Here is a 22,237-nt window from a genome sequence, read left to right on the forward strand (position 1 = left end):
TATTATTTTATTATTATGTTGTTGTTGTTGTTAATAATAATAAAATAATAATAATATTAATAATAATAATAATAATAAATATTCGTATTTTCTTCGTCTTCTTCTTTTTTTTTTTTTTTTAGATATTATCTATCCATCCATCTACCTATCTATGAGCTCATTGTCAATCTTTTTAACTTTTTTTGCTACATTTATTATTTACTCATTTATTCTATATATTACACAGCCAGCCCAAGCCACTCGAATTTAAACTGATGCCACGCACAAATGTATTTCATACAGGATCTTCTTAATCTAAAGCTCAATACCTAAAACAGTATAAAGAACTATATACAGTATATATAGGCTCACTGCGGTTTTAATGCAATAATAATATTTTAATATTACTAGAGGTGAAAGTGCTTGTTAACACATGGCATCGTTTACAACTTTTAACACAGTGTAACTAGTTGAAATCCTGTGGGTGGAAGGTTCAGGAATAAAAAAAAAAAAAATAATAATAAATACAATTGTACACATTCGCATGTCTAATTTTCCTAATATCTGAATAGTCGCATTAAACTGAAGTTGATCGGTGGTGTGATCATAAAAACGTGTGTTATGTGTTGTTTTTTTTTAAATAAATAAATTTAAGTTTTTAAATAAGGGCATTTCTGGCTTCGAAAGACTCCATCCATCCATTTTCTATACCGCTTATCCTACACTGGGTCGCAGGGAGCCTGGAGCCTATCCTAGGGAACTTAGGACACAAGGCAGGGGACACCCCAGACAAGGTGCCAACCCACCGCAGGGCACAGTTCCACACACATTACAGACAATTTAGAGATGCCAATCAGCCTACAAAGCATATCTTTGGACTGGGGGAGGAAAGCGGAGGATATGCAGGGTCTGTGCACACAGGGCAGAGGTGGGAATCGAACCCCCAAACCTGGAGGTATGAGGAAAACGTGCTAGCCACTAAGTCACCGTGGCCACTGTGAAAGACTGACCATGTCAAAATAAGGTTTTTTTTGTATAATAGTTAGTTTGATAATATTACACTGTTACAGGGTTAATATTTATGCCCATCCCTTATTGTATATTTTGGCCACAGGCTTCATCGTCCAACCTTACGTTTCATTCAGGGAACCCTTAAAGTTCTACAGAGAGCTTATATGGCTTTTCTTTAAGAAAAGCTTCCAGGATGAACACATTTGAACATCTAAGAAAAGGGTTCTTCCAAAATCCTCAAGCAATCTGTTCAGAAACGTATATATTTTAACATTGACTCTTAAAATCTTTAAAAAGGAACTGAAATATATTCAAATAGATTTTAGGCAATTAAAAAAAAAAAAAAAAAAAACAGATTTGCAACCTGAAACTGGAATAAATTGGCATAAAAGTCCCTAAACGTTTTCAACCTTTAAAATGATAACAGACAGGATGAAATGTTTCAGATTATTTGTACATGTCTAATAAATCACAGAGTCAAATAAGAGACTAGATGATATTTAAGAATAGTGAAGTGATTTATATTTTGTTAGAGATTTAACAGTGTTTTCAATGGGGGGAGGAGGAGGAGGAGGGAGTATCTCCTGTTGCCTTCAAACAGTGCATTTGATTTCAGTTCCATAATGCTCTTTTCTTATAAAAAAAAAATTTAAAAAAAATACAACAACCTTATTATCAGAAGACAGAACACCAATTGTTATATAAAAATGTAAAATCGTAAAACATGCAATTCAGAACTAAAAACATAAGATACATAAAAAAAAAAAGGACTCAAAACACCAACAAGAGAAACTCAAGACAAGGAAATCATTACAACAAATAAACGCTTCGTGATCTAAAGCCATGAATTTCCATAATTTCCACAAATACTATTTTGTTTTTAGTGCAGTGTGCAGGACTTGTAGGAGCAAAGAATAGGATGTTCCTTACGGCTAAAAAGTACATCACTCAAAACAGACGCACAAAAATCACACAGATCCTGAAAAAAAAGCAAGCAGGAAGCCGTAACCATTACTCAAAAATAACACAGCGGAATAAAACGTAATAAATATCAAAAGGTGTCAGACGCTATTTCTTTTAAAGCTGGAAACAGGTTATCGATTTCACCCTCGACTTCGGCGACATCATCAAAGTAGAAACATAGAATGATTTCATCAGATGAAAAAAAAAAAGAAAAACGAAGAGGTTAAAGTGTACGATCAGTGTGTTCGTTAGTCACGGTTTTGAAAAGCGTCCTTAAATGCGTCGGACGCGAACTCGTTTGGCATCGTCACGTTTTAATAAAAAAAAAAAAACACTGAAAAAGAGCAAATCCATCAGAAGAGCAAGTCAAACTCGAGCCATGTTTTGTTCACATTATTTTCCGTATGCAACGTGGAGGCAAAACGAAAACCGAAACACGGCAGAGGGCTAGTGCTTTGTACGCCGATTTGGGCCCTTCGAAGTCAAGTGCGTTTGACAGAGTTGTCATCGCACCATGACGATGATGAATGTGTCCTTGCTGCAGGATTATTTTTGGCATTGAAAACGAGAAGAATGCTGCATTTCAGGACAACATGGCACACACAGCAGTATCACATCCCAACCTCATGAATGCTTAATGAGCGTTCACGGTGACTTCACGCCCTTTCCTTACACCATTATTCAATCCGTCCGTTCGAGTCTCTCAGTCTGTGTCTCTTCAGTCGCCGTTAGGAGATCAGCAGACTACAGAGAAACAGAGACTTGTCCTTTCCAGCAGCTCCTGAAAAGCGAAGGGTGGAAATAATGAAAAGTGAAAGACAGCTTCGCTTCTTGGCGCTCTCCGTCTCTCACAGTGATAGATAACACACACTTCAGACGCGAGTGTGCTGAAGCCCTTTAAAAGAATTCGAAGGAAAGCAGAGGAGCAAGATTTTTTTTTGCAAAAGGAGAGGTGGTGGATTTTTTTTTTGTTCAAATACAGCATGTTAAAGTACGGGAACAAAACAGTTCTCTGGTTTGAGGATTCTATAGAGTTGGCATGCAAGTTCACACACAAATCATTACCACAAGATGCGCAAAACTAAGACGACAGATCGTAAAGGTGCAATAAGTAGGAGTTTTGCTCTCAAATCTAAACGAATCCCAAAACGAACTGCTCTCTTTTCATTAAAGAGACTGGTAAAAATGCTACGAAGGTGTAACAAATACTACGGACGATACTCAAATCAAGCCCAAAAAAAAAAAAAAAAGGTCACTGTCGATTTACATCACAGCCTCTGGAAGCAAAAGTATTGTTCAAGTTTTCCTACCGATTGTACCTTTAACGGCACATCCACATCCTAACGTTCAAACCATCATCGTCCTCCTACATGAAGTAGCACCGATACAAGCGATTAAGCATCTGAGGTTCGGAACTAAACAAAAGAGAGTTGGTGACAGTTTTCAAGTTGCTTATCTTTTCGATCATGTGATTCGGTTTTTCAAAAAAATAAATAAATAACGTCATGCGTATATTGCCATTTAGCACGTTCTCGTACAGTGACATTCACTATTCATTCTAATGTATACAGTATATAATTCATATAAAGCTGTTCTCTATAGATGTGAATCTGTACAGTGACAAATTTGGGTTTCTTGTTTAAATAGAATAATTCTAAAATCATTCCCTTCTATTCCATATGGCTTTTCTGTCCTGGCATCCTAGCCTTGTTAAATCTCCAGTTCCCTTTTGAAAAATAATTTCTTGCTAAAACTCTACTGGCTAAAAACGCCTTGCGCAAGGTAACATTTCGTAAGTGTACATTCAATCAAATCAAAATGGTCACGTCGCGTTAAAAACATCCGATGTCTCGAGTCCACTAAAAACAAGGACTCTCCATCAGTCACTTAACCTTTGGCTGGCTTCAATAATCTGCCGCTTGATCATGCCGCTGATGGCCCCTTATAGATTCATACGTGATGAGTTTTCAAGCAGTCATGTTCAGTTAAACGACTGTCCAGTGATCGGTCTCGACTCTTAAGCTTCACATCTGTCCTTCTTCATCTCTCAGTTCGCTCTCTCTGAGGAAATTCTAATTCGTTCAGTTAATGCTTTCCTTCATTGACCTCTTTTTCCAAATTTAGACGTCAACGTAGCCTCAAGACGGCGGACGGCGTCAAAGCTGAGGTGATGGATCGTCGGTAAGGGTCACAGTTTCGGTTCGTCGTCCGGGATCTGGGTCTTGACGTGAGGAGCCGAGGAGGAAGACGAGGAAGACGAGGACGAAGAGCTGCGCCGCGTCTCCACGCCTGTGCTGGTCATCTTCAGCTTGCGGCGTTTGGCCAGTGGTGCATTGTCCACACTCTTCAGGAAGAAACCCTCCCGCTTGCCTCGGTTAAACGCCTGAGGGAGACAGAGATATAAAAAAGCAAAATGAGTGAAACCATTACTGAAAAAAAGTTATAAATGCAGAAATAATTCGATTCCTGCTTTCGGAGAATTCAACAAACACAGATGTTTTGTTCCGCACTGTGCCTACGTGACCGAAGTGTCCATATAGTAAATCACAACAACACGAAGAACAATGGAGGAGAAAGACATGCTGCTTCACTTGTTACTAGAGGAAGAAGAAATTTAAAAAAGAGAAAGAGAAGATGGTCTGTGCGGCAACTCGATCAGAAAAGAGCTTGCACTCATCTCTTCTTCGACTACCTTGAGAATCCACAGCCGTGGGTCACTGCTGCCACCTTGTGGAACAACTATATAGCGAAAAAGAATTAAATGCACATGTGCGACCTCTCTGATGCGTCACGCATACTGTTCCTAGCGTACGCGTAAAAAGTGAAGTATACTCTGGGCTTGAGATTGCTAGAAATTTGATGAAAAACCAGTTTAAGTCTAATAAATAAAGGACGATGCTGCCGGTTAACCTTGTACGTGGCGTTGACGTAGGTGCGGACGGTGGGTCCGCTGGACTCCAGGACATCAGGGGTACAGAGAGGAGTGGAAGACACGCCTCCGCCCTGCAGCCACGCGTTCTCCTTCAGATCTGAAAGTTTGAGTCGCCGCTCGGGGTTGACTGTTAACAGACCTGAGTAAAAGAGAGAGAGAGAGAGAGAGAGAGAGAGAGAGAGATATTATATTAAAAAATTTAAATAAAAAAAGGTTGGCTATCCTAAGATCCCCGGATGAATGTAACTCGTAATGTAAAAGCGGCTGGTTAGTTTGAGGCTGATATTCCCACATTCCAGGATGACGACTGTAGGGTGCACACACACAAAAAAAGAACATCGATGTCAATGAGCAGGATGGAACACTGAGAAACTCTGACTGGACCTCAATCCCACAGGATTATTTGGAAGGGCAGGTCAGTGTAAGAGTGGGCTACAATATACAGGACACTAGTGGCATCTTTATCTGATAGGATTAAGGCGCACTGTCATTAAGGCGAGGGGAGGCATAACCAAGTATTAGGAAAGAAATGACAAGTTTTTTTCTCTTGACAGCTTACTTTCTTCAAGGATATATAAACAACCTGTTTATATATATATTTGTATTAGTTCCAGAGCTACCAGTTCTTCAACATATTACTATTCCACCTACACGTAATGACTAATAACATTAGTCACAATCCTGATGACTAATTTATAAGTGTGGTCTGACACACTGGGGTTGAAACCAAGACCTTTAAAGCTGCCCATGTTGAAAATAAAGTTGCAAACATTATATTAATACAGAGTCATCTTAGCACAGCCCCTGCATTTAAAAAAGTTTTTTTTTTTAAATGGGAAACTGCTGATTCTGATTATACAGATCTAAACTGTACATTATAATCTATATTTATAGATAAATGCAAATAATACGGTGATGATGTGGTAGCCGGAGAACCGACCTCTGACTAGATCTTTGGCTTCCTCGGACACGCCTTTCCAAGCATCGCCATCCAATGAGAAGTCTCCTTCTTTAATCTTGTGCATGATGTCGGCAGCATGCGATGAGGTCATTCCTTTCTTCTCACTCTGGAATGGGACTTGTCCGGAGAGCATGGTGTACTGATGAAAAACAGCACATGTTACAGCCACCACATGAAGTCTCATATATAGCGTTACGTAATAAGAGAAATTTCTGATGCAATATAGCTGTGCACAGAGACAAAGATAAAAAAAAAAATTTTAGATGCAAATTACAAATCCCTCATTGGTCTTCATTTCTACTCATACACACACCAGGATGACGCCAAGGCTCCAGAGGTCGCACGCCTTGTCATATCCGGAGTTGTGAAAAAGTTCGGGCGCGGCGTACTGCAGCGTGAAGCATGGCGTCTGCAAAGGAGCGCTGCCCGCTGGAAACAAGCGTGCAAACCCAAAATCAATCACTTTCAGCAACGAGTCCTCAGCCTCATCGGCAAAAAGGACATTCTGAGAAAGGGACAGAGAAAGAAAGCCAGCAGGAGGAAAGACGGAGGGAGAACAAAAAATTTAGCATTACTGAACACATTTTTTTTCCATTTTTTTTGGTCAAGTCAGCTCAGGAGTGAGCCAAAGAGAAAAAAAAAACCAAAAACAAATTAGCCTGTTTGGAATATAAGCGTAAATGTGACATACATCAACTTATAATGCATTTATTAAGCGATGTATAAAGAATGGAGCCCAGCCCTTGAGTACACAGCCTTCACCAGCTCTAAAGGAGAACGCGTGGATTTTCAACCTAAATTCTATCTTCCAGATCAGTACAGTGTGTGTGATTACCTCAGACAGGAATTTCCCCAACATGAGAACGCAATGGAAAATCAGCTGACTCCAAATTCCCTTAAGTCTATCATAAAGTGTTGGTGAAATGCCTTCATGATTTTTAGTGAATTTAATTTTCTAAGAAATGGGGTCACTTCTTCAGTAAGAAGAATTTATGGTTATGTGTTATTAATATACTCGACGTAGCTCGACACGCAAGTGCCTCGGTTTTGACCTGATCTCAGAGGAATACCATAACACCTTTAGGAATGCATAAATAACTAGAATTCCTTTACACCATATTGCATAAGACATACTTACACATTTCAATGTGGAGTAAAATGCTTGTACTTTTTAATTTGCGTTGTATATTTACGTATTTTAAACACTTATTGAGCTTTAGGCGTGTGTATGGTATTGACCCAATCTGCGTTTTCCCCCTAAGCCGCTGTTGTAATGCTGACCACACTCGTGTTTAGTTCGGGTTGAACGTTGCACACCTACTCATCAGGCAAATTCCCACATTCGCATGCAAATCAGATGTAAATGCATCGTTATTTCCTGCAAAGAACACGATTAGGATCTCGTTTGTTGTGTACAGTGGATGAGTTTATAATATAACTGCTGCTTTTTATTTTTTCAAGTTTATTACATTACCTTTAAAAGTGTATTAACACTATCCATCTTTGTGCTGAAGTTATTTCTGGATTCTCATCAGTTCGTCTATCACTTATCTGTTTATTTATTCATATATTCACCTCTGGCTTGAGGTCTCTGTGCACGACTCCGGCCTCATGCATGAAGCTGACGGCTGACACCAGGCTCTTCATCAGTTGACTGGCCTCCCCTTCGGCAAACAGTTTCTTTTTCTTCAGTCTCTCCAGCAGCTCGCCCCCACGCAACAGCTCCATTACCATATATGTGTGATACTGAGAGCGGAGAGAAGTAGATTATAAGGAGTGAATAATGACCTCCAGACAGCAGAAGGGCATTTAAGGGACGATATGAGCGCCAAATACCTGATCGGTGTAGACCTCATGGAGGGTAACTATGTTCGGATGAGATTCACACTGTCTAAGTGCTGCGATCTCCCTCTGAGTCATGGACTCCATCCTACAGCAACAACACCAGTTTATTTATGCATGGGCAAAAAGCTTTCACTCAGAATCCCATACATGGCCTAGAGCCAAGAATACTGAAGCAAAGACTGAGACTCCCATATGAAAATGGTTATTCAAACTCAACCTAGAACTTTTTTTTTATTATTCATAATATATTTTTGGACAAACTGTATCTATGCTGCCTTTGAACTGCTTTTTGGTTTCTGCCCTCCATACTCTGGCTTGTTTGCTATACTCTGCACACCTGCGGCTGATGATTTTAACGGCGTACTCCTGGCCACTCTGCTTGTGCCTGCATTTCCTGCAGACGGAGAAACTGCCCTCGCCCAGCGGCGGCCCCTGAAGACACAGCTCGTAATGCAAGAAAAACTGGGACTCCTAAGAGAGAGAACAACGTGAAGAAATAAAAACAGCTTAAACAGTTATGAACAGAATAAGAATTACCCTGCGACTCCAGAATTATTGGCACCCTCCAGGAAAATTACAAAACACGTCCCACACCCATAGTGAGAAAGATGGGAAAGAACTGAGAGTGCAGTTTTAAAAGTTACATTCCATAATACTATAATACATCACCCATCTTTAAAAGGGTTGCATGAAAGTTCTTGAAAGGAACCCACAAAATGCAACATAATGCGTTTATATAACGCACATAATGCATTTATCATAATGCACATAATGTGTCATTAGAGCTACAATGAAATTAAATGAGATAAAAACTGATTTTGGTTTGGTGAAAAAAGAGGACTGATTACATGGAAAAGACCCCGTACCTAATATATACACTGTAAAACATGGTGGTGGTGGCGCCATCATGAATCCTGTTACATACTTTTTACATACAATTTCAGTTCAAAACCTCTGCCAGGAGGTTACGATTTGGCCATAGTGAAATGAAAACCTGTGGTTTGAATTAAAAATGGCAGTCCATAAGACACAAAAAAATCCAAAATCCCTCTAAAAGCACCTCCAACTTTGTCAGGAAAGACATTACAGGAAGAGACTCAGTGCTCCCAAAAGTATAAATTGTTTGCAGAAACAAAATTGTTTGAAATAAATAGCAAAATATGACTTATAAAGTTTTAAATAAAGGGTGACAATAATTTTGCATAAACAAACCGACAGTCTGTGTACTGTAATGTCAATAGTAATTCAAATGTATAGTACATAAAATTTATAGCATGAGCCATGAGCCTCTTGCCATTTATTATGTATGATTAATAAAACAACAACATTATATTCAAAGATGTACTGATTCCTATCTGAAGAAGGAATAATACGGTTAACATGTTTCAAGCTCCCGTTTCTGAATAGCCGTTAAGAATTTGGACGTTAGCATTTAGCAGTACCTTTAACATGGCACTGCGCTGAACCGTAGCAGAGCCAGGTCGGTCCACGCTCACTGGAGCGTCCAGGAAATCTCCCATCACCGCGTTTTTGTTGAACAAGATGGATGGAGCTACGAACGAGTAGCCCTGCAATTAAGAAAGAGGAGTGAAGCAGGAAAAGATGATGTCCGAGGGAGTCTGTGAAAGCATAGGGCTTGTGTATATCTGGGAACAGCAGTCTGGTTTGGGAAGGGTTCACTGGGGAGTATGTGTACTGTTTCACTTGATTTTGAAAAGTATGAATAGGAATGATTCTGAATGATGTAAAAGCATTCTGCTGACACTGATATCAGCCTTCGTTTTTAAAAACTCTAACAGAAATACATTTGTAATTTCGAATTCTGTTTGTTATGGTTAGATTTAGGTTAGGCTGTAGGCATGAGAGGGGAAAAAAGGCAGCTTTCTTTTGAAAACCAGACGAATCAAAATAAAACCGAAGAGTTTAGCTAAAGCTGTGTTGTACAATTAATCCTAATTTAATCAGACTCATAATATTCTTCCTTATTTAATTAAACATAACTGACAGCGATAGTGATGAGCTTAAATGTGCTAACTTGGCATTTAGAGATCTATGCATAAAAATATGCATATAATATGATTACAATCATATTATATAATCCCATATACATATATACATTATACACACACACACACACACATATATATACACATATATATGTGTATGTATGTATGTATGTATGTGTATATTATATATATATATATATATATATATATATATATATATATATATATATATATATATATATATGATTCCTCTGTCTGGTGGCTTATTTATTTATTTTTTGTCTAATTGTGTCTAGATTTAGCATTTAAAAACACACTTGTAATCTGACTAAGAAGTGACTGTTTGAGTCAGTCTATGTCCGTGTGTATACCTGGAAGAGACGGTCAGTGCTGGGAGGCGTGCTAGCAGGGGAGTAGACTGGATCCATGCCTGTGAACTCCTCAGCAAAATTCCCCACATCCAGCTCATTACGCAGCTCTGGCTTGAACGGACTTGCGACCTTCTTCGCTGCTAAATCTGTCCAATTCAAACCCTACATCGAGAGAGAACCGGGTTTGATTTTTTTCATCCTATTATTTTATTTTCCAGTGTTCCACCAGACTTTGACATTCTGCACCAATCCCAAACCAAATCCTATTCCTCCAATACCTCCTCTAGCACAAAAACAAGAGAAGAAGTGAAAGAGTGCGTGATGCACAGTACCTTGAAGAAGGGATGACTCTTAATGTCCTCGGCTCCTCTGGGCCCAGAACCCAGTCTCTTATGTGGGTCTTTTACCAGGAGCTTCCTGATCAGGTCCTGAGCCACTGGCCCGATTAAAGAGGGGAAAGGAGGCTCACAGCGTAGGATACGTCTGGAAGACAGAGCAGAGAACCAGAGATTAGAGAGATTAAATCAGAGAGAGCCAGACGAATAAGAACGATGAAGAGACAGAACGAGAGATGCAGACAAGAGAGAGAGAGACATCAACTCTAAATGAATCAATCCTCCCCCACAAGCTAATTTAAGTGCTTCCTAAAGTAATTCATTAGAGGCTTTACAGCATTATGGAGTGGGATACAGAAGATGAGGGATAATGTTATAAGTGAACAGGGAAAATAAGGCAGAACAAATGAGCGTGTGTGAGGGAGAATGTGTAATAACACTGGGATGTGACTGGAACTAGAGTGCAGGAATGAAGTGGACATGAGGAAAATAGTAGTGCAAAATTGTGTGTGTGTGTGTGTGAGAGAGAGAGAGAGAGACAGCGAAATACAGACTCACTTGGACACCTCACTCTGGGAGTTCCTCTCGCCCTCCAAGGTGAAAGGAGACGCACCGGTCAACAACTCGAACATGAGAATCCCTAAACTCCACCAATCTACTGACTACAGACACAGAGTATAGAAACATAAGGACTAATAATGAGTAGAAGGAAGGAAGGAAAGAGAGAAGGAAGCAAGCAGGGAATTAAACAAGCAAGAAAATGAATAAAGGAAGGAGGCAAGAGGGAGGGGAGGAAAGGGAGGGGCAAGGAAGAAAGGAGTGAGGAAGAAAGGAATGAAGGAAGGTAGATAGTGGGGCAGGAAGGAACGAATGAAGAATGGAAGGAAGGAAGGAAGGGAGTGAGGAAGGAAACAAGTAAGGAAGGAATGAATAAAGGATGGAGGAAAGGAAGGAAGATAGTGAAGCAGCAAGGAAGGAAAGAAGGAAGGAAGGAAGGAAGGTAGGAAGAAAAGGAAATAAAAGAAAAAGACAAAAGAAAGAAAGAAAAGAAAGAAAGACAAGAAAATAAGTAGACATTATCCGGAGCACTTGTTCTAACCTTGCCGTGGCCAGCCTTTCCTCTGATGATTTCTGGGGCCATGTACTCAATGGTACCACAGAATGAGTAGGTCCTCTCTTTCTGTTAGCACAGGAGAGCATGTGTGTTGATTCATTATCCTTACACAATGTGTACATGATTGTACAAGAGAATTCTAGCATTATGTATGAATAGGAAAAACAACGAGTGTGTGCACGCAAAAATTCACAAACACACAGTTTTGTGTGGATTCTGCTACCTAATTTATGCTAAACAGATCTGCACTGGTACAGGGCTGTCAAAATGTCCTAACCACGGTTGTCTAATTATGGACGACCACACACTAGTTGTGTCACACACCACTTCCTTTCATGCCACACTTCCTACTAAAAGCAGAAAGCGACTCACATCCACATTAAAGGAGCAGTTTGTCATTTTAGTGCTCTTTGCTGCCAGATAGGAACAATGCAATACAAAAAAGAGAAGCTTTTGGCTTCCCCGAACCAAATCCACCCCTCTATTAAAACTATATATATGTCTCCTAAACTGCCCTTTAAGGAAAAGGGGCAGAAATGAGCAACTCTGTTAACTAAAAACATTAGTTGTTACACTGCAGCAGAAACTTCCTGGCAGTTGACGAATTTCTACCCTTGTCTTATTTTTATCAATACATCACCCAGCACTACTCTATACTAGTCAACCACACATACTTCTACAGAAGCTGTTTGACTCACCTCCTCCTCTAAAAACTCCTTACTCAGGCCAAAATCAGTGAGCACCACATGACCATCACTGTCCAGCAGAATGTTCTCCAGTTTAATGTCCCGATACACGATGCCAAGCTGCAGACATCACACCAACACAGTTAAAAACACACTGACACACATCAGAGATACAGAGTGTAGCGCGTATAGCGACAATAGCAGTGATGCATCAGAAAACGACAGACATATTAACCCAGTTTGTGCTAATCCCCTATGGATCTAGTTAATATCCTTAAATCGCAGACGTGCCAATTTATCGCAGTACCAAAAAAAAAAAAAAAACAATCAAAAGTTATCTATACTTTGGGGAAGAAAGAAAAAAAAGGACTAAATCCAAGAAAGACATTTAGATTTTATACCAATAATCACATAATCACACCACAGGGGCTAGTGGTGGCATGGTGGTTAAGGCTCTGGGTTACTGATCGGAGGGTCGTGGGTTTAAGCCCAGCACTGCCAAGCTGCCACTGTTGGGCCCTTGAGCAAGGCCCTTAACCCTCTCTGCTCCAGGGGGCGCTGTATCATAGCTGAGCCTGTGCTCTGACCCCAACTTCTTAACATGCTAGTGTATGTGAAAAAAAGAATTTCACGGTGCATATGTATATGTGACCAATAAAGACTCATTATCATTATTATAATTATCATTATGTGCCCCTAAGCAGCACATATTATTATTATTATTTCAATTTTCAACATCTGTGTGTAAACAGAACTGGAGACAGAAACAAAATACTGACTATTTGTGTAAATTGTGTGTAATTTGTCAGGTGTTTTTTTTTCTATAAAGATATACACAGTGGTGCTTTAAAGTTTGTGAACCCTGTAGATTTTTTTCTATATTTCTGCATAAATATGACCTAAAACGTCATCAGATTTTCCACACGAGTCCTAAAAGAAGATAAAGTTTGTGAACCCTATGACCTAAAACATATATATAGACAAAGAGAACCCAGTTAAACAAATGAGACAAAAATATTGTCATTTTTGTCATCCCATTGATTGAAAACACCTGACTAATTTCATCTTCAAATGAAACTGTCTCATATTTTTGTCTCATTTGTTTAATTGGGTTCTCTTTGTCTATATATATGTTTTAGGTCATAGGGTTCACAAACTTTCAAGCACCACTGTATAATATATATACAGGGAGTGAAACAGCTGGACATCTCAGTCTCACCTTGTGCAAGTGCTCCAGCGCGAGCACAATCTCTCCAACGTAGATTCGCACCTCATCCTCATTGAAGTGATCACGCTGGTACAGGTGAGTGAACATCTCTCCTCCGCTCACGTAATCTATACACACACCAACAAACCAGACGCATATGAGTAAAGTTGGGCTTAATAAATGCCGTGTCTACTTCTAATGGTGTAATAATAATCTCTATGCATCACTCAGTTTTACTGTTTGTTTGTTTTTTTACCTTTAGCCCCTGAATACATCAACTTCATCACTTTCTCATCACTAAAACAATCTTTGCATGTAGGTAAAGCAAACAAATGAAGCAATGCAATGAAATAAAGAGAGATATTCTGTCTTAAGTATAAACACATTCCTGATTTCTGTTCAATATGTGGAATAAAACACTTGTTACACAACTGCTGGTAAAGAAAATTACTGAACACCTTCTGACCAATCAGATCTGAGAATTCCAAATGTGCTGTGGTATATAAATATAAGCTATTAAAAGACTTCATTTGCTCAATACTAAAATATATATATATTTTTAAATTGATAGACTTTAAATAAATGTTGCTACATTGGATTTGGCCGAGTTCTCACCCAGGATAAGGTGGAGTTTGGTCTGGGTCTGAAAGGCGTAGTGCAGCGTGACCAAGAAAGGCGACTGGCGAATGTGTTCGAGAACCTGCCTCTCTGTCCGTGTGTGTTCTGCCGTCTTCGCCTTCTGAACGATTGCTGCCTTCTTCAGAACCTGCACATCGGAATCTTTTTTTAATTATACAGAACACTTATCAGGAACATACAAGATGGGTCAGGAGCCTCACAGGACAAAATTTCGGGTACCACGTTATCCTCTAATCGTGGAAATCCTGCGGAGGTTAAATCCTATTTACCAACTCGAAGAATTTCCTCCATCATATTAGGAGCAAAATCGCTCAACCTGGCAACACTGACCTGGATTCTGAGAAACATACATTTCCATTTCTCACTCTGCTATGTCCTATCATTTAAGAGCTTCTGGTGGTTTTTATTAAGATAGCAGTTCTTTCACAATTTCAGTGACACCTCGGGTCCGCCGTGTTTCTCAATTCAACTTCTGAGCACGACATTCTGTGCTGACCGTCACTTCCAAGTGTTCAGTGATCACAGTTAGCAACAGTATCCTGCTGTTACGTAATTCAACATCCTTCCTCACACGATGGCTCAATGACAAGAAGCGAAGTGAAGAAAGGAGCCGCAGTAATCTTCATGCAGGATCGTTGGTGTGTTACTAGTAATGGGAGTAATATACGTGTGTGATATAATGACAGGATGGGAAATAGTAAACAAACCTTCATGGCGTAAAGTTTGCCTTCATCGTGGCCGCTGATCTTCCGGACCAGGAACACTTTTCCGTAGGCTGGTAAATAAGAGAGAGACGAGGCTGTTTCAGTTTATTTGTGAATAACTGGATATGAGATAAGAGCTGAGGACAGACTGACATTTTGCAGTCAGGTTTTGCTAGATGATATGAGAGAGAGCGAGAGAGAGAGAGACAAAGCAGTGAGATATACAGAGGGTGAGACACCAAGAGAGAATCTGATAGACAGACAACGAAAAAACAGAATGAGAAACACACAGAGAGAAAAACAGAGAAAGAGATACACATATAGAAAGAAAATGATGAACAGTTGAATTGTGTTTTCTGTAAAATTGATGACTCCTCTATTATAAATATAACAGTAACATAATTATGCATTTTATAAAACCAGCTAATCTAATTACATTTCTGCTGCTTTCTAAAAATTCACTTAAAATATATAAAACCTATTACTGAAAAACACAAATGATTACTGAACAGTAAACAATATAATATTGCTGAAAATACTGTAACGGGATTTTTTATGTCAGTGAACCTACTATATATATATAACGCATAGTGGAGGTGATAATGTAATAACTAGCTTGATATGATTAAAAGCTATATACTGTGCATACTTGTGATTTAAACTGTTATATAAACTATTTCCCTATCAATTATTAACACTCTTTGTTGTGTGATTAACATCTCGTGTAGACACGAGCCATTTCATAGCTCCAGGCAGCCGCCAGTTCAGCCGCCGTTTCACTTCTCAGCCCAAAATGTTACAATGACCCTGCGTGCCAAAACAGAAAGACAGCAGACAAGCTGGAGGAAATAATCACGGGAGGCGGAATGTTGAGCAACAGTCTGGCCGGGTGTCTCACCTCCAGTGCCAAGCACTTTGAGAAGTTCAAAGTTCTCCATGCCAACTTTCTCAGTGTGTCCTGTGAGATTCGCTGTGGAGAGAGCAATGGAGAACTGTGAGAGGGATTAATCATGTTCTCGTTCACGCAAACACACACAGGCGGGCATGAGGGCATGCACATATACACACACACACACACACACACACACACACACACACACAATCTGTCTTTCTCTGTCTGTCATCTCGACACTGATAGTATCAATGTCAGGGACAGAATAGGGTTGCCAGATTGGCTTGACCATTCCACACTAATCGAGGTTTGAAATCAAAACTAAACTTGCCCAAATGAACGTTAAAGTATAAAACAAATTAAAAACATGTATTAAACAAAAGAAAAATAAATGATATTGATTACACCATTTTTCCCCCCACCATTTTGAGAAAACAGAACAGCCCACACCGACAAAACTGGAGTGAATTTCTTATCAAAGACCTAAAGGACATTGTTAATTCCTAAGATACTGCTTATTACTAAAAACTGAAGATGAAATTACATAAAAATATAATGAACAACTGAACAAATGACAACACTGAGAAGCAACTAGGTCTGAGATTCTACAACATAATAACAGCAGCTCTGACAGCAGTTTCGGCTGCCAGGCAAATCACAGGTTTATATTAATTCCCTCGTTTCTATAGTAACACAACTTGCACAACGACTTGAATGGCGGACAATAGACATAATATAAGCCTAATAATAAACATATAATAGATGTGTTTTTACTTACAAAGAAAAAAAACCTCATCTAATCGTTGACACAGTGAAGTAGATGTTTAAATGCCAGTAAGTTTTTCACCAGAGGCAAGTGATAACACGAACAGTGTGAAGGCACTGTTCATTAATAAATTAAAATATATATATAAATAAACGCTGATTAAAACACTTCGGGATTAGTTGTTATAAGAAAAGAATTCACTTCGGGTGGTAACAACCGTACGGTGGTATAAAACATTTCACTAGGAATACAAAACATATAGCTGGGAATTGTTTCACTTCTGATATAATAGATAGTGATATCAGAGCACTCAATATGGACCAACATGTGATAATAATCTGATATGGACATCCTTCACTTACTCTGTTGCCAAGTTATGCAAAACATCACAGGCATGACGGCAGCCTGCTTTGAGATTTGTCCTAATGCACAAGTGCAACATCTGTGTCAAGTCAAACAAGATCTCGCACACACCCCACGGCATGAAATTAAATCCGACCAGTGTTGGAGGTCCAGGTCTTCATGACGTACATACCTACATTTCACAAATAGCCAGATTTCAATTTCCTTCAGATATTATACTATAGACTGCTGTTTACGGCGTAACACAAAGTGTTGCACCTGTTCTGCAACGTACGTGTCTTTACACGCTTCCTCTTGAGCAAAATTTAACTATGCACATAGGTCTATCACTGTCGGTGGCCTCAATTCAAATAATAGGAGCTTTTCCATCTACTTTTCCAAAAACGTGGAGTGTTATGACTGTAGTTTGTCAACTCTCTCAAAAAAAGTGTCCTTGTCGCACCTCAAGGGTACATCTTTTGTGTCTTTAATTGTCTTTATTCGTTTTAACTTTGAAATGTGGATATACAGGGTGCCGCAAAAGTTCTCCACACATAGGGGAAAATTAACACTTTGCAAATTAAGCGAAATGTCTTTTAGATAGCGTTTAACAATGCCTTTGACAAAAGAAGAACATATTGAAATCGTTCTCATTCAAAAAGACTGGAAGTGTTGCAGACCAACCGAGATGTGGCCGTTTGCGAACATCCACCTAACAATGACATAACCGACATGGTGCTGGCAAACACAGTCCCCTATTTACACTTACATTTATACAACAGAGCAGTTGAGGGTTAAGGGCCTTGCTCAAAGGCCCAGCATTGGCAGCTTGGCAATGCTGGGATTTGAACTCATGACCTTCCGATCAACAGTCCAACATCTTAAAGACTTTGGGGACACCCTGTAGTGCGCCCTTAGACATGATTTCAGGTGCATAAATGGACTAAATTGGCAGCGTGGTGGAGCAGTATGTAGCATTGCAGCTTCATGGTTCGATCCGGAGGTTTGTGATCCTGAGGGTTTCCTCTAGGTTTTCCGGTGTCACTCCTTAAATCCCAGACACATGCGACTCTGAATTACCCTTAGATATGAATGTGTATGGTGCTCTGTGATGCACCCACCCAGCGTGTATTCCCACCACATGGATAGACTACTGTACCTGACCAGCCCTGCTGAAAAAAACAAAAATACAAAATAATAAAAAAGCCTCACACAATCTGTAATGGTTTTAAATGTCCATTAACCCCACCCCCTTTCAGTTCAAGTCTACCTCACAATCTGTTTGAAAAATGCAAGTTAAATGGGCATGGATGGCAGTGAGAAGAAGGCAGGGGAGTGGGCCTGGCAGGGCAAAGCACGTCTGTCACAGGAAAGCACCACGTGCTGTCACGAATAATTAAGAGACAGCGTCTTCTCATAGGATAAGAACACTCAGTCTCATGAATAATTATGAGACATCGACGCGCCATCGAAGTACTATAGTGCATTGCCATGTCACTGCCTGTGACGTCGACACGATGTAGACTTTAAACCCGGAGGACGAAAATAGCGGCGGGGGGGCTCAAAATTAACCAGATTTCTCCAGCAATTATCCTACAATTAAAATTATCAGATGCTAACGTTGTCTTTTATGAAGTGCGACACAAACACCTCTATTAAAATCTGTTTCATGACTCTTTAATGGTTCCATCCATCTTCAGTGTCACGGGGAACCTGGAACCTATCCCAGGGAGCATCGCCGGACAAGGCGTGGTACAACCTGGACAGTTTGCCAATCCATCGCAGGGCACGACTCTTTAATGGTTATAATGGAAATATGTGGATTGTATTGGTTTTAACGGTCCCTGCAGATCTCTACTGGTAATGTGCTGCTTTCTGTTGGTGGCATGTTATGTCTAGTCGACACCATTAAGGAACAACGTCCTTAATACGTCCTACTACATCACAGAAAGCATTAGGTTATGGTTAACATCTGATGGTTTACTTTTACATTACATTTTACGTCGGGCAGACGCTTTTATCCAAATCGACTTACAAATGAGGAAATACAAACAAAGCGATATATCGAGTGGAGAACATTACAAGTATGCAAGATTTATAATTGCGTTCTAGAGAAGCAAAGTGCGCAGAGAAGAGGTGTAAGAGCCAGAGTAAGTTTTTTTGTATTGGAAACCATTAGATTATGCGTCATGGTTTCTATTGGGGGCGCACGGTGCCTTAGTGGATAGCACGTTCGCCTCACACCTACAGAGTTGGGGGTTCGATTCCCACCGTGGCCCTGTGTGTGCGGAGTTAGCATGTTCTCCCCGTGCTGCGGGGGTTTCCTCCGGGTACTCCAGGTTTCCTCCCCTAGTCCAAAGACATGCATGGTAGGCTGATTGGCATGTCCAAAAAAAAGTGTCCGTATATATGAATGTGTGTGTGATTGTGTGCCCTGCGATGGATTGGCACCCTGTTGCCCGATGCTCCCTGGGATAGGCTCCAGGTTTCCCCGTGACCCTGAAAAGGATACAGCGTTGGGGGAGTTGAAGGAAGGAAGGAAGGAAGGAAGGATGGCTTGTAATACACACTAAATGTACGACAGGTGTAACCCTTGATAGCACCACCTCAGCGACAAGACAACTAAATGTGCAATTTAGTACCTTTTTTCTTTCTTTTTCTGAGAGTGTATGAAACACCATATGGATTGAAATGATAGCAGGTGTGTGTAGGTGATCACCCACCGTTAGTGATCTCAAGTTTAACGGTGCAGCTTTTCTTTCGGCTCTCTCTGTCCGAGTCCTCCCCGCTGCTGCTGCTGCTGTCTCCGGACATGTTGCTGCTGAAATTCAGGATTTGGACACAGTTCTCTTCCGGTGTACAACCATCTATATGAACCCCACTTATTTACAACCGCACAGAGTGTGTAAACTCATCAAAAACATCCGCATAATCTTCATGCTCATCAGACCCGGGCATGAATGAAGGACATGCTTGTTTTTGTTTTGTTTTTGTTTTTTTTCCCCCGACAATGCCTCAACTCAGAAACCCTTCTGACATGTCCACTCTGCTGTGTATTTAAATTCTCGATACAACCAAAATATCACTCGTGATATGATCGCTTTTATATGCTATGCGAGTGCATTAAATCCTTTTCATTTTTCACCAGATAATTTCTTGAGTATAAACACAAGCACCGACGCCGAGAAACAGTTATTTAAGCACCAAGACGTGGACACTATTACCGTGTTTCCTACTTCGAGCTATCGGCTAGCGTTCTTCTAAATGTTAACGAATGTCGCGAGGAAATGTTGTTGTTTTTTGTTTTAAAAACAGCCACACGGACATGTCTCCTTACTTCTTATCATTCACTCGGCACTTTAAATTAAATATGACGATTTATCATTAACATTAACGTTAACAGAGCTGTGCAAATAGCATTCAGTAAAAGACATAGTAGCCTATGAGCTAACAGGGAAGCTAATAGGCTTTCTATGCGTCTTGACAGTTAATTAAAACTCCATGACATTTGTCGTTAACGCTCTTTTTTTTCGCGTCGGAACTTAGTTTCGCCTGCAAATTAAACGCGAAAGAAGAAAAAATATATTTTTTAAAATATTAAATAATTGAAATGGAGGAGAGAGGGAAAAAAAGTCTACACTATGAGCTACTTCAGCTACGGAAGCCGAAATGTTTTCAGAGGCGCGTCGGGAAGGTTGGAAAGGGAAGTTCTTGTAGCGTTGTAAAGTTCACACCCAGAACTGGTTCCTGACATATACCCGGTTCTGGGCTGGGTTCCGTCCGAAACCGCAAATTACCGTCTTAAATAGTGTGCCAAAATAACAGCTATGCTACCTGGGGTACTTCCGGTACTGTAGTAGACTGTGCGGTTTTTGGACTGAGCCCTGAAGTAGTGCTGTTTTTAAAGTTGTGTAGATAGATGAGGGGCTTGTCAGACTTTTTATTATTATTATTATTATTTAACTGTAAAATAAAAACCGTACAGCGCGGATTTTTATGAATCTAACAATTCAGAAATGTATGTTAATTATTACAATAATACAACACATTACAGTATGTACAGTAATTTAATATTCCAGCTATTTATTGGTGAAAGAGTTGTTTCTTCCTGAAGTTTCCAAAAACAGAACTGTCTATATCTATCTAGATATAGACTATATACTTGTTTTTGTGTAATTGATTAAACCCATCCATCCATCTATCTATCCATTTTTCTGAGCTGTTTATCTTACACAGGGTCGCAAGAAGCCTGGAGCCTATCCCAGGGGATTCAGGGCAGAAGGCAGGGGACAGCCTGGACAGGGTGCCAACCCATCGTAGGACAGGATCGCACACACTACAGACAATTTGGAAATGCCGATCAAACTACAGCGCATGTCTTTGGACCGGGGGAGGAAACAGGGGTCAAACCCCTAAGCCAGCGTGCCACCCTTAATTAAACTCATTCAATTCAAATAACCAGTCAAATAGGTTAATAACTGTTAAATAACATGATAATGGTTGGTTGTGATTCATACATGCATCTTAAGTCAATGCTTTATCCTCTTCGGTGTTGCTGTGGAACCGGAGCCTATCCCAGGAATGCTGAAAGGTGGGAACACACCCTGATGGAAAGGCAGTCCATTGCAGGGCACTATGCACACACACATTTATACACGCATTCACACTTAGGGGCGCAATATCAGGATCTATCAAGTAAAAACATGAGTGGCCATCATGCCACCCCAGTAGTTATACTTGTTGTCGAAATTCTTTGCATGATCCATGCTGTTTCTAAGCAAATTCCAGGCACTGAGATCTGCCAATTGTGTATATTTTATCCCTTAATAATAACTAATCATGATATTCATACAACATCAGGTAGATTTGCAGCTTTGTAGCTTCACAGCTCCAGGGTCCCCGGTGCAATCCTTACTTCGGGTGACTGTCAGTTTCACATGTTGTCTGATTTCCTCCGACCTCACAAAAAAAAAAATCCCAGTAGGTGGATTGAGTTTGTCAAAATGCCCAAAAGCGTGGATGAGTGTATGAAGGTGTGTGCATGGTTCCCTGCAATGGATTGTTCCCTGCAACTCATCCATGCGCTTCATGCCCGGTGTTCCCAGGATCCACCACCACCCTGACCCTGATAAAGTGGTTAAAGACGAAGGAATGAATGAATTGAGTAAATGAATGAATATCTTTCAGATTTCCAAATGTATTTTGTCTATTTAAAGACACCCTAAATGTACCACTACAAAAATTTGTGTTTCACTTATAACTAATTTCATGTTCAGTTGCACCTGTCTTGTGTTGTTTTATGTGGTAAAGGCTAATCAGATACAGTGAGGGGGAGGATATGGCAGGGCAGGTGCTTGGACAGCAGTGTGCATATTACCAGCTTGGATTATAGTTGCTTGGTAAGATATCAGATAGGTGGGCATAGATATGCAGGCTGTCATTATTACTGACATTATTCATGATTGTCCATAATCCTATTCCAGC

The 22,237-nt window shown here is 40.0% G+C and overlaps 1 protein-coding gene across 2 annotated transcripts; it reads right to left on the minus strand.

Moving 5' to 3' along the window:
* Positions 1–1,610: 1,610 nt before the first annotated feature.
* rps6ka4 (ribosomal protein S6 kinase, polypeptide 4) lies at positions 1,611–20,598 on the minus strand. 2 transcript variants are annotated; one of them, XM_053618218.1, is made up of 18 exons: positions 19,477–20,598; positions 15,652–15,723; positions 14,757–14,824; positions 14,026–14,176; positions 13,423–13,538; positions 12,216–12,323; positions 11,503–11,583; positions 10,962–11,065; positions 10,401–10,551; positions 10,069–10,230; positions 9,134–9,259; positions 8,029–8,162; positions 7,683–7,776; positions 7,422–7,592; positions 6,160–6,351; positions 5,826–5,985; positions 4,864–5,024; positions 1,611–4,336 (listed from the first exon to the last, which is right to left on the minus strand). In XM_053618218.1, the coding sequence occupies exons 1-18, from the start codon at positions 19,565–19,567 to the stop codon at positions 4,142–4,144; spliced, it is 2,337 nt and encodes a 778-aa protein (XP_053474193.1). In that variant the 5' UTR covers positions 19,568–20,598; the 3' UTR covers positions 1,611–4,141. The 2 variants fall into 2 exon arrangements, with proteins under 2 accessions (XP_053474193.1, XP_053474194.1); XM_053618219.1 differs by lacking the exon at positions 19,477–20,598 and having other exon boundaries at positions 14,757–15,560.
* Positions 20,599–22,237: the final 1,639 nt, after the last annotated feature.

This window comes from Ictalurus furcatus, chromosome 28 (assembly GCF_023375685.1).
Source record: "Ictalurus furcatus strain D&B chromosome 28, Billie_1.0, whole genome shotgun sequence".
In the NCBI taxonomy this organism is placed as follows: domain Eukaryota; kingdom Metazoa; phylum Chordata; class Actinopteri; order Siluriformes; family Ictaluridae; genus Ictalurus; species Ictalurus furcatus.